At 35.2% G+C, this 11,429-nt stretch overlaps 2 protein-coding genes across 2 annotated transcripts; one reads left to right on the forward strand and one right to left on the reverse strand.

The window, feature by feature from the left end:
- Positions 1-1,438: 1,438 nt before the first annotated feature.
- DXR (1-deoxy-D-xylulose 5-phosphate reductoisomerase) lies at positions 1,439-6,095 on the forward strand. The gene is made up of 12 exons (XM_086666851.1): positions 1,439-1,790; positions 2,240-2,418; positions 2,731-2,817; positions 3,008-3,133; positions 3,216-3,278; positions 3,618-3,767; positions 3,936-4,003; positions 4,171-4,282; positions 4,361-4,465; positions 4,646-4,767; positions 5,086-5,232; positions 5,706-6,095. Exons 1-12 carry the CDS (start codon positions 1,706-1,708, stop codon positions 5,872-5,874), a joined length of 1,413 nt encoding a protein of 470 aa, XP_086522977.1. The 5' UTR covers positions 1,439-1,705; the 3' UTR covers positions 5,875-6,095.
- Positions 6,096-9,745: 3,650 nt separating this feature from the next.
- On the reverse strand, positions 9,746-11,126 carry LOC147553280 (uncharacterized). The gene has a single exon (XM_086672313.1). It carries the CDS (start codon positions 10,877-10,879, stop codon positions 9,911-9,913), a length of 969 nt encoding a protein of 322 aa, XP_086528439.1. The 5' UTR covers positions 10,880-11,126; the 3' UTR covers positions 9,746-9,910.
- Positions 11,127-11,429: the final 303 nt, after the last annotated feature.

Raw genomic sequence — 11,429 nt, forward strand, 5'->3', positions numbered from 1 at the left:
ATCCGTTCTTCATTTAATATTATTGTCTTGCTTTTCTGTTTTGATTATATTAAACAAGACAAAATATGGAAATACAACATACTACACTTTTCTGTTTGTTAAACAAAAACAATTTTCGATTATAAAATCCAGATGTCTATATCTGAGTTCTAGTTTATAATACTACCACAAGATCCTAATTTTAGTTTACCTGACTCTTTCAGAGCCTAGTAGTACTATCGTAGAAAACGTGTTATAACTCCTTTACGACTTGAGCCCACTCTGATGGTTCACAACAATAATATATCTTTTTCGTTTATCGTTTTTTGACTATTGGTACTAACTTGACCGTCAGAAGATCCTTGACTCACATTAGTCTGATGTCCAAAGTTTCATTGATCAGTTTTGCTTTACTTATTTCTCTCACAGGTTATTCGCGATGTTGATGCCCATCAAGTAAGTACAAACGACTTCATCTCTCGAAACTTGATAGGAACAAAACGTGAATGTCTTACCCCTCGTAGTATTAGTGGGTGAACATTCGTCCCTTACTCAAATAGGGCAGGTGGGAGAGGTTGGCCGATCTCTGAGATTTGATTCGGAGGCAGGTGACTAGTGGTGCGGGGTTGTCCTTTCTTCCTCAGCCAAAATCCGACTTCTTCAGATAAAGAGGGACGGTTGATTGCCCGTGGGATGGAAAGAAAGCGGAACTAGCGCGAGGGAAGTACTGCTTGATCATTTCTACAAACTTAAAGTCCTCATTAGGATTTCGTTTAGTTTATGCAAAACTATTCATTTGGATAATTTACATTATCTCCGTTATTAATTATTTGTGTATTTTGGTGCTCCTAACCGTCCACTCATTTTTGCTTGATCCCCACTATGGCTATACATACAATCGTTAAAATTTCATCCAGTTGATCTTTTCTATCTGCTTCAAATCATGATGACTAACCAATCAATCTTGGGGTAACTTATACTGTTTATTTCCACTTAACTCTTGTACATAGAGAATGAGATTTAACCTTTTTACTGCATATTTAGAAGCAGTTTTTTTATAACTCATAAAACTATTTGGTTTAGGTCATCACCCTTGAATGATGAATAAAACACGAAAGATCTTTATTACCTACACTCAACTTCTTTGTCAGAAAGAAATAGGTAAAAGTGTATATCCAATGAATCGCACGTAGAGATATGATAACAGAAATAGAGTTAATGGTATTTCATAACTATTATACAAAATTGCAAAACTGAGACCCTTAACTACGTTGGTGACATTGTGTGCGGGCTGCCCCAGTTCGAACGTCACAACTTTAGTAAGACGTGATCGAATTTAGAAAGCAATACCTAATCTCTAGAAAAGAAATACCGTACTTCAACCTCAAATGTACTTTCTCTACCAAGGTTTCACATGCAAAATTTATGGTAAGCATGAAGACAAATGAAGTACCACAAGACAAAAGAAGTTAGTTTGGTAAGTAATTGTGCAGCCAAAATTAGGCTTAATATAATTAAGTAAGATTAAAATGGGGCATGATTGTATTAAGCACTAACTATAAAAGTCCCATTTTCATTTGTTTGATACTCATCTCTTCTTATCCACCACCAGTCACCTCTCCTTTTCCTTCTTCATTAATCCCTTCTTTTTGAAACTGGGTTCAGTTCAGAACCCAACAAATCAGTAAAGGGTAGAGAGAGAGAAAGTTAGAGACGTTATTGAACCATGGCTCTGAAATTCTCTTATCCAGGAGAAATTGGGGCCATTTCTTTCTTCAATTTCACCAACACAAATCTCTCCAAGCTTAAAGGTCATTCCTTTTTCATTGGTTTTATTCTCTTTCCCCACCCTAAATGGTGTATTTCTAGGGTTTTGTAAGTAGCTTACCACTTTACAGGAATGGCTTAATATCAGTTCTAAGTCCTTTTTAGCTTAATCTGAGTAGTAATTTATCTGATTTATTATGTAAATCATGTCAAAAATCAATAAGAAAAATGTTTATAATTCATTTTTGTGTTTATTTGTATGAACTCATATTTGATTTGTCATTTTGGTGATTAAATGATTAGTTGCTTAATCCATCTGAACATGAATAATGATTTTGAATGTCAATCAAAATCCTAAAAAATTTGAAATCTGAATTTGTATTGTTATTCTTGGTTTTATGATTATGATATGTAGAGAAAAGAATTTTTTGATGATTATTGTGGTGAAGGATTTGATACATATCAGATTTGTTTTTTTTTTTTGGGTTTTCAGCACAAGTTCCTCTGAAGAGAAAGGCAAGTGCAAGGGCAATCCGAAAGAATGCTTGTTGTTCGGCACAGGCACCACCTCCGGCTTGGCCAGGTCGAGCTGTTGCTGATCCGGATCATAAGGCTTGGGATGGTCCAAAGCCTATCTCCATTGTCGGATCTACTGGTTCGATCGGAACTCAGGTAAATTGTCTCAAACACATTATACTATGGAGCCCCTTAGGCCATAATTATAGCCTATGTTAGTATAGTTGTTTCTTTGATACATTTTTTTGGTGGTCGAATAACCCTATATACTAATACTCTAACGTTTTTTCTTCTCATTTGTTTATGTTTTATAAATAAGTTATTGGTCATTATATCAAATATGTCCCATTAGTTTACTTACACAACTATCTTTGTTGCTATATCGAACCTTTGATTTTCCCCTATCATGTGTAGCGAGAAGTATTAGTTTTGTTTCTTAGAGTGTGCATTCATAATTATCGGTTTCAGACTTTGGACATAGTGGCAGAAAACCCTGACAAGTTCAGAGTTGTTGCCTTGGCAGCTGGTTCGAACGTTACTCTTCTTGCTGACCAGGTAATTTTTCTAACTTCTTGTTTAAAGGATTAAGAGTTAGAATAGGTATTTTCTGGATTTTTATTGGAATTCGATATTGAGATTATAGCCAATGACGCGCTTACTTGATTTTGGGGGTTGGGGGTTAAATCCTCCGCCTTCCAGTACCAAGGAGCTTACTGAGTTGGTTTAATACTTATTTGATGAACAGGTCAAAGCCTTCAAGCCTCAATTGGTTGCTGTTAGAAATGAATCGTTGGTTAATGAACTAAAAGAGGCTTTGGCCAATATTGATCATAAGCCCGAGATAGTTACTGGAGAGCAAGGAGTCATTGAAGTTAGCTGCTTCCATTGAACTTCAGTTTTATGGGTGATCGAAAGTTTTAAGTTTTGATATATGTTTCTAATACAATCTTCAGGTTGCTCGCCACCGAGATGCTGTCACAGTAGTTACAGGAATAGTAGGTTGTGCTGGTCTGAAGGTACGGCGGCAAATATACTTTTTTGTTAAGCATACATGTTCTTTATCCCAAGTAGAAAGTTAACAACTTCGGAAAATGTCGGATTTTTTAGAGCAATGAGTAGTTTCTTGCATTCTTGCTGCCACTGGAGAGTAGTAATTGCTCGGGTTTGGCTAGATTTGAAGTTGAAAATGAGCTGAACTTTGTGAAATCTTGATTGATTATGTATTAGATATTATAGGAAAACAACTTCCAGTCAGTTTTTACTCGAAGATGTATGATTTTTATATTTGAATGATGATTGGTAACCTATAATACGTCAGGCACTCAAATTTAAGGGTTCTCAATTTCTCTTCTTAGCCAACAGTGGCAGCAATAGAAGCAGGGAAGGACATAGCATTGGCAAATAAAGAGACTCTAATTGCTGGTGGTCCTTTTGTGCTCCCTCTTGCTCACAAACATAAAGTGAAAATACTTCCCGCAGATTCAGAACACTCTGCAATATTTCAGGTATGAACATCTTTTCTACGATAATGAAGTTCTTCCGAAAACAGAAGCGTATTCATGTACTTATGATTTATTTCGGGTTCATTATGAACCAACCTTGAAACAAGATTTCTTATTTTATATTGAACATTGTTCTTTCCAGTGTTTTGACTCGATATTTTTTGGTTCCAGTGTATACAGGGGTTGCCAGAAGGTGCACTTAGACGCATCCTTTTGACTGCATCCGGAGGAGCTTTCAGGTGAAATATGAGAGGAGAGAAGAAATCTTTAAGTGGTCTTCATTTACAGATCTTACATTTCCTTTTGAATTGAATTTTGGAAATTTCATCCCATTTGTACTTTGTGTCTGACCATCGGTTCAACATTTAGACCAAAACTCAACTAACTCTCGTCGGTGTACTGGCAGGGATTGGCCTGTTGAAAAACTAAAAGAAGTTAAAGTTGCCGATGCCTTAAAGCATCCTAACTGGAATATGGGGAAGAAGATAACAGTAGATTCGGCTACCCTCTTCAATAAGGCATGTTTCTTTTTCACAATTTTTTTTGTTGCCGTAAACTGGTCGAATCCGTTGAGCTTGAATTGACTTATTTAACAGGGTCTAGAAGTTATCGAAGCTCACTATTTGTTTGGGGCGGAATATGACGATATTGAGATTGTTATTCATCCACAGTCTATTATACACTCAATGGTCGAAACTCAGGTTTCAGCTCTTCCTCCTCTTTTTGATATTTCTTATACATTTTTTCCTTTTACCATTTTGAAGAGATGTTTTTTGAAGAAACTTCAAATGCTCTTTTTTGTGCTCGACTATTAGTTCAAAATGAAAAGCTCTTCTGTCTAATATGTTTAGTTTGGCATTCCCTTCAACATTCTTCTTCAGGATTCATCTGTTCTAGCTCAGTTGGGGTGGCCTGATATGCGTCTGCCTATTCTTTACACATTATCATGGCCAGACAGAATCTATTGCTCTGAGGTCACTTGGCCACGTCTTGACTTTTGCAAGTATGGAACATTTTCTCTTCTAGACATTGCTTCATTATAGGTACGAAATATTGTAAAGAAAACCAAGTGGATAGTGATATCGTAATATCACCTTAGGTAATTCGGGACTGGTTACAGGCTAAGCGGTTCAGCTCGGAATGGCCCAATGGCGGAACCCGAGATGGGCCAACCACAAGGCTAGTAGAGTTTCTCGGGTTCCAAAAGGAATATACAAGAAAATTCAAAAAAGAAAGTCACTAGTCGAGTATGTAGGTCATAAATATCTCGAATCTTCTGACTTGAATAGAATATGATCAAATTTGCTTTATGGTTATACAGATTAGGTTCGCTTACATTTAAAGCTCCCGACAACGTGAAATACCCATCCATGGATCTTGCTTATGCTGCTGGTCGAGCTGGTGGTACTATGACTGGAGTTCTTAGTGCAGCTAATGAGAAAGCTGTTGAAATGTTCATTGATGAAAAGTAAGTACGCCCTCACTACTATCACAAGGCTTATACTTTTCCACCCACAAACCAATTTACTTATCGCTCAACTATTAATAAATCTTGAGAAACGTTTTCGGGAATATTAAGGCCAACGCCGTGGATGGGAACGGGTATCTCAAAATCTAGTGTATATTCGACCAGTTCGATATTAACCGACTAACACACTATGAACCATATAGAATATTATTTGTGCTATCTATATGACGAAGCATAACTTTGATCGGGCATTCTTCCCTGTCACAAGTGGGTTTTGTTAAATTCTCCTCGCCTCTTGATTATTCCAGGTACTTTTAGTTCAATATGGCCAGGTACCCTTTTGATATAACCAGGTCATATAAGAGTATTATACAAGTAGGTACAACTAGGTAATGTTTCGATTGTTCTAGTTATACTTGCAACTAGGTTGTCTCTTCAAAAACTTTTACCAACGTGCTTTTTTATGCTTTCAGAATAAGCTACCTCGACATTTTCAAGGTGGTAGAGCTCACATGTGATAAGCACCGGACGGAGTTAGTAACTAACCCATCACTCGAAGAGATCATACATTACGACTTATGGGCACGTCAATATGCTTCCAGCATACAAACATCATCCAATTTTAGTCCGGCTCTTGCATGATTTAGTATACAGCGTGACCGACTAAGAGGGCGACCCATCGGTTTGGGAAGCTGCAAAAGTTTGCCTCAAGGGTCACACAATTGTGCAGATATGAGTGATATTGTAATACATTTCCTTCATGAACATGCATGATGTATGTTATTATGCATGAGGCATGCTAGTAGTTGAATCATGTATATGAGCAATTGGAAAAGTAAAGAAGGTAATTTTCATGCGAGGAATATCTTGATTTTTACATGATTAACCATACCAGTTGAATGTCTAAAAGGAAAAGAAAACGAATCAACAACAGTAACAAATTGAAATTTAATGGAATTAGGTTGAATTTGAGTTCGAGTACCCAAAAGAAGCAGCCAAATTGAAGAGAGGAACATTAAACAAACTTTACTAATGAGGCTTGTTAAAGTCGCGAGCCCTTGAAGTGTCAACGCTTACAATATCTCTAGCAGCCTGGAAGATTGGACCACACAATCCCGTAACAGTAACCATAGTATAAAAATATGAGTCTTTTTAGAACGATTCATGTTTAATAAATAAGACTTAAGTGTATACGAACGAATCCTATGCGATTTTCAAAATGAAATACAAACATGATTAAATGCCGGTTGTTTAAAGCACATGACAAGATTAAACTATGTTCAAAATAAACCCATTATGTTGTAATCATCCATCTTGAAAATGTCTACGATTTTAGCATTAACAAATTGAAGTATTGAATACCAAAACATAATTCAAAGTTGGACCTACAAAATAAACATTGAAGAATTGAACACCAAAAGACACTAACTAGTGGTGGTGGGGATTGATCCACAAATTGCAGATGGATGATTTAGTGGAGTCTTTTCTACTGAATTTGAAAGGAATTGGATGAAACTCTCAATGAGGATTTGATTTAAACCCATCAAGTTTTGTTTAATTCTATTTCACTCCACAATAATGAATTGCAAAAACAAGATGATTCAAAAGTAATACACCCAAAGATGGGAAAAAGAGTAAGGGTGCATCTAAATACGCCCCACCTTTTTTACTTAGACCGACCGGTCTTCACTCTTGGCACTTTTCATGGGTCTCAAACTGGTGTCAGTTTGTGTTTAAGGTCCAATATAGATTAGTCCAGATTTTTGAACTACCGGATCTATCTAATCTGTGAGACACGAAGAGAGAAGGCGGACCTGAGTAAAAAAGAGATGGGCGCGTAATGACTCACCAGATATTTCAAGCAGATGTTATAAGGATGCATAGGTTTTAGAGCCTATAATTGAAAGGCTTTAAGAATTACAAATCACTACAAAATTTTCATGACTTGTTTACTGACCCCTCTTTAATTCCTGCATGTTTATTCTCTTTTGAGTTGTGAATTTTGAGAAAGGGAAAGTGAAAGTCAGATGAAAACAATCATCATCAACTAATTGTATATGCATCAATTATATTACTAGAATTTATCTGATTTTGAAGAAGCATGATCTTAACCTTTGTGCCTTTATCTTTTATTTTGTCATTTTAACTGTATGATTCATGTCTCAAAATTTTAGACTAACCTTCCTACATACATTTCAATAAATTTCATATTATACAAGAACAATTCATTGAAAAATCATAGAATTTCGTTTTTAGTTTTTTAGAAATAGGTTTGATTAGAAGAAACCTAGTCACTAATAATTTAAAAATAGGGAAAGAAAAAATATTTATTCACCAATAAAGGAAAAGTTAAATAGATAAGAGAAACTTTGATAGTACTACAAAAGATCTTGCTGAGAAAAGGTGGGGCCAAATGTTAAAATTAAAAGTAGCAGGGGTTTACTGACAATATGAAACTTTAGAAAGTACCCAAGTTTAAGTTGAATAGTGATCGTTAGATAGACAGATGGATGGTTTAGATTGCTGAAATAGAAGTAGGTAATAAGTGGTATCTGTCAAAGAGAAGCAGAGGAGGAGTCGGCAAATCTGCTTTCTTGTGTTTTGCCAGCTAACATCCAATCTATCCCTCTCTAGCTTCCCAACTTCCACTATCACAAAAAGTAGAGAGAGAGAGAGAGAGTAGAGAGGGAAAAGAAAGGAATCAAATTTTCACTTTAAACAATTTTGAAAAGTTAAATTGCTAAGTTTGTAGTGGGAAGAAAATTGTGGTTTAAAGATGGAAGAAAATTGTTATAGTGGATGAAATTCACAAAAGAGGCCCCATCATCAAGACCTTATTGGGACCTATTCAATCCTATGAGATTTTATCTCATTGTCCTTTGTTTCAAATTTTCATTTAGAAGTATTTTGGGGAGAAACAATAGGGTGTTTTCGCCCCACCGTCCCAATGTCATTGAACCCAAACTAACTGTCAACTAGGCTGGAGAGTAACACAAATTTGCTGAATAAAAGACCAAGTGATAAATTTCAATTAAACTTTGTGGGTGAAAAGCCAAGTATATAGATATTTATTTCCATTACCGGAAACACTTTAAATACTATTAAGGTCACCTTAATACCTCATATGTAGGTAAAGAGCACCAAACCTACTTTGAAGTTAGAAGTTGATCTTTAGATGTTAGCATTTCAACTTGCAACAAAAGCTAGGGTAGGAAAAATAAAGGTAGATTGTAAGTTGAGCTTCATCTATCTATGTTCCAATCCCTTTTTTTTCAATTCAAATGTCCACTTTTTCTTGAAGTGCAATTAGTTTTCCCTATTCACATGTGTGTTTTGATAGAAATTGGATTTAGTGTTAATACAATGCAGTAATAGTTTATTGATCTAAAGACTTCGAATGAATATCTGAAACATTAAATATATGGATTAGTTTATCTTACAAATAGTACATGTTATCTACATAGCACCACATACCCATTTCATAACTTAGTTTTTGTAGGTTTTCGGTGTTTGTATAGCGTAACTCTCAAATGACATCTCTCCATATTTTTACAATATCTTAACTTAAACTTTAAATCGAATTGCATACTATTCTGAATGGGAAAATAGTCAGGCAGGCACTAAATAGCTATCATTTTTTTTTTGCTTCTTTAAAGAAATAAGATTAAAGGTAGGAAATCTCTTTACATCCTCTCTCTCAACTTTTCCCACTTTAGTAACTTCATTGTCACTTTACTTCCTACCATCCTTCATAAATCATAATACTTGGGGAATTTCACACTGGGCTTCACACCTCTGAACCAACTTTTATTTCATTAACCTTTTCATAGTCCTGATTAATACTTGGGGAATTTCACACTGGCCTTCACACCTCTAAACCAACTTTTATTTCATTAACCTTTTCATAGTCCTGATTAAAAAGTTGGCTAAATAATCATCATACCTATCACCTATGTGGATTAGTAGGCTAATGGACTTGACTAATGGCTCCAAGTTTACCTTTTAGGTAGTCAACAAGAACGTGTTCTATACACACACAGACATTGGATTATATTATCTTTTAAATAGGGAGACAATAAAAACTAAACCCCAATATTATAATACTTCTAGGGCAAAGGATAAAACTAAACCCAACATTAGATTATATCATCTTTATTGAGAAAAAACTTATACCCAGCGGATTTGTGTCAGTCGAATTATGTTAGTTCTTATAATCACATCATTATATAAAATTGGGTGCTTTTGTTTTATGTAAAGAATTTTTTTTCTTAATTAACTACAACAAAACTATAGAGCTAAACAAACTCTTTGACGTAATCAAAGAAATACTAAGAATGTTCACACGAGATTAATCCTAATTTAACACGTTTCTCTTAATTAATTACAGAAAAATTAGACGGTTAAATATTTAGTTAATTAAGACGCATATCAATTTGGACAAAGATAACGACACTTGTAGTATTTATTTACATTTTACAAAAAAAAAGAAACTAATGAGTTTAATTCTTCAACAAAACCACCAAAATCAAACTCTAATTATAATTTATCAGATTATATTTTTCTTTCTTTCTATTATAATAGTTTCTAACTTTAAAATCAAAACCAAAAGATCAATAATAAATAAATAAAATTTACCTCAAGACCAGACGATTTTCATGTTTGATTCTCTTAATGTTATTTAGAATGGATGAAGATTTCTGCTTAATCCATTCACATTAGTAAAGAAACCAACCAGATCTTGCTTGTACGGAAGATACGATTTTCTTCTATCATTTTCTTTTATTACTGCTTGATTTTTCACATAATGAATCATATTATGACTAGGTCTAGCTGATGATGATTCTTCTTCTCCGGTGGAAATTCCTTTTCCGGTGATCACAGACTCGCCGGAATGTTTTCTTCCGCCGTCGGAAGAAATCTCTGGTTTTTTCTCATGATTTTTTCTCTTGATATTTTCATTTGATGATGAAGGAGTTAAGAATACGAACGTATCTTTACCGTCACTGTTACTTCTGAAGAGAAAATCACGAAATCTCCATCTCCTTGATGAAGATGATCCAGTTGAATTACTTTTTTTGCAGGAATCAGATGAAGTTTTATTATTAGGAGTCCAAATACAGTAAGTTCCTTCTGGTAAATTTTCTAGTTCATCAATTTCAGATGATGACGATGATGGAGGATCTGATGATTCTCTTTCTTCACGGAAGAGATTTTTCAAAGAAACACGAATCGATTTATTAGGTTTTGAATCATCTACTAGATTATCATCTCTAGAGAAAAGAAGATCTTGATTAAAAACAGGAAAAACCGGTCTGATCTGACCATTAACGAAGATTTGATCAGCAGAAATAGATGATTCATCAAGATCTCTACAAACAAAACTAAATTCAAAGTCATCATCATCATTTCCGTCGTTGATTTCTTCGTTCTTACCTGAATCATCATCACCGTCAACTTCTTTTCCTAATCTATTTTGTTCTTCGTGATGATGAGAGAATACCTTTTCTTTTGAAACAGGTTCTAATCCTAATTCTTCTCTATCATCAACAAATTCTTCACAAACTTTAGCTGCGATCTCCGCGAAACTGTTTGATGAATAGCTAGTAAAGCTTGGAGATTCCCCGAAAATCGATCCTGACTCAATCATTTTGAAAAAAAAATAGGGCTAACAAACGAAGTAAACACTTCCTCTCTCTCTGATCTCTCGCCGAAACTCACTTTCTCTCTCTCTAAAACTTACTGTAAATCTTCATTCTCTCTCTCTCTAACTTTGGTCTGAGTTTTTAGTTTCAGGTGCTGAGGAAGAAGAAGTTGCCATCTTTTTTTGCCGATTTATAGGAGAGGTTTGACGGCTACGATTTGACCGCATTTTTTTTAAGAGAGAGAAAGACAGTACGCGCGTTTAAAGAGATGGGTACGCGTGAATAGAAAAGAATATAAAATTGACGCGGATAATACCCATGGGTTGCTAAGGCGACCCGTCATTTTGCTCTTAACCCGTCTTTCTCTAGGGACTTTCTACGTCTGAGCAGTCCCAAGAATAAGGATCGGGGGCAATTCGAAGGGCGCCGACAAAAACAGAGGTCCAAGAGTAAAATAAATGACAATACCTTGTGCCCATTATTTTATTCTTCCATGTATCACACGTACACATGTGAAACGTCGGAGCCAGATCTTTCCCATCTCAATTTTTGCTT

Source organism: Eschscholzia californica, unplaced genomic scaffold (assembly GCF_041429995.1).
Source record: "Eschscholzia californica isolate CP2 unplaced genomic scaffold, dmEscCali1.0.p SCAF_3, whole genome shotgun sequence".
Classification (NCBI taxonomy): domain Eukaryota; kingdom Viridiplantae; phylum Streptophyta; class Magnoliopsida; order Ranunculales; family Papaveraceae; genus Eschscholzia; species Eschscholzia californica.

Excerpts from the sequence above, each read along its gene's own strand:
- DXR (XM_086666851.1), top strand. The coding sequence starts at position 1,706 with ATGGCTCTGAAATTCTCTTATCCAGGAGAAATTGGGGCCATTTCTTTC. Across the intron at positions 4,466-4,645 it reads ACTCAATGGTCGAAACTCAG|GATTCATCTGTTCTAGCTCA; the intron begins GTTTCAGCTCTT and ends ATTCTTCTTCAG. Across the intron at positions 5,233-5,705 it reads GAAATGTTCATTGATGAAAA|AATAAGCTACCTCGACATTT; the intron begins GTAAGTACGCCC and ends TTATGCTTTCAG.
- LOC147553280 (XM_086672313.1), bottom strand. The coding sequence starts at position 10,879 with ATGATTGAGTCAGGATCGATTTTCGGGGAATCTCCAAGCTTTACTAGC.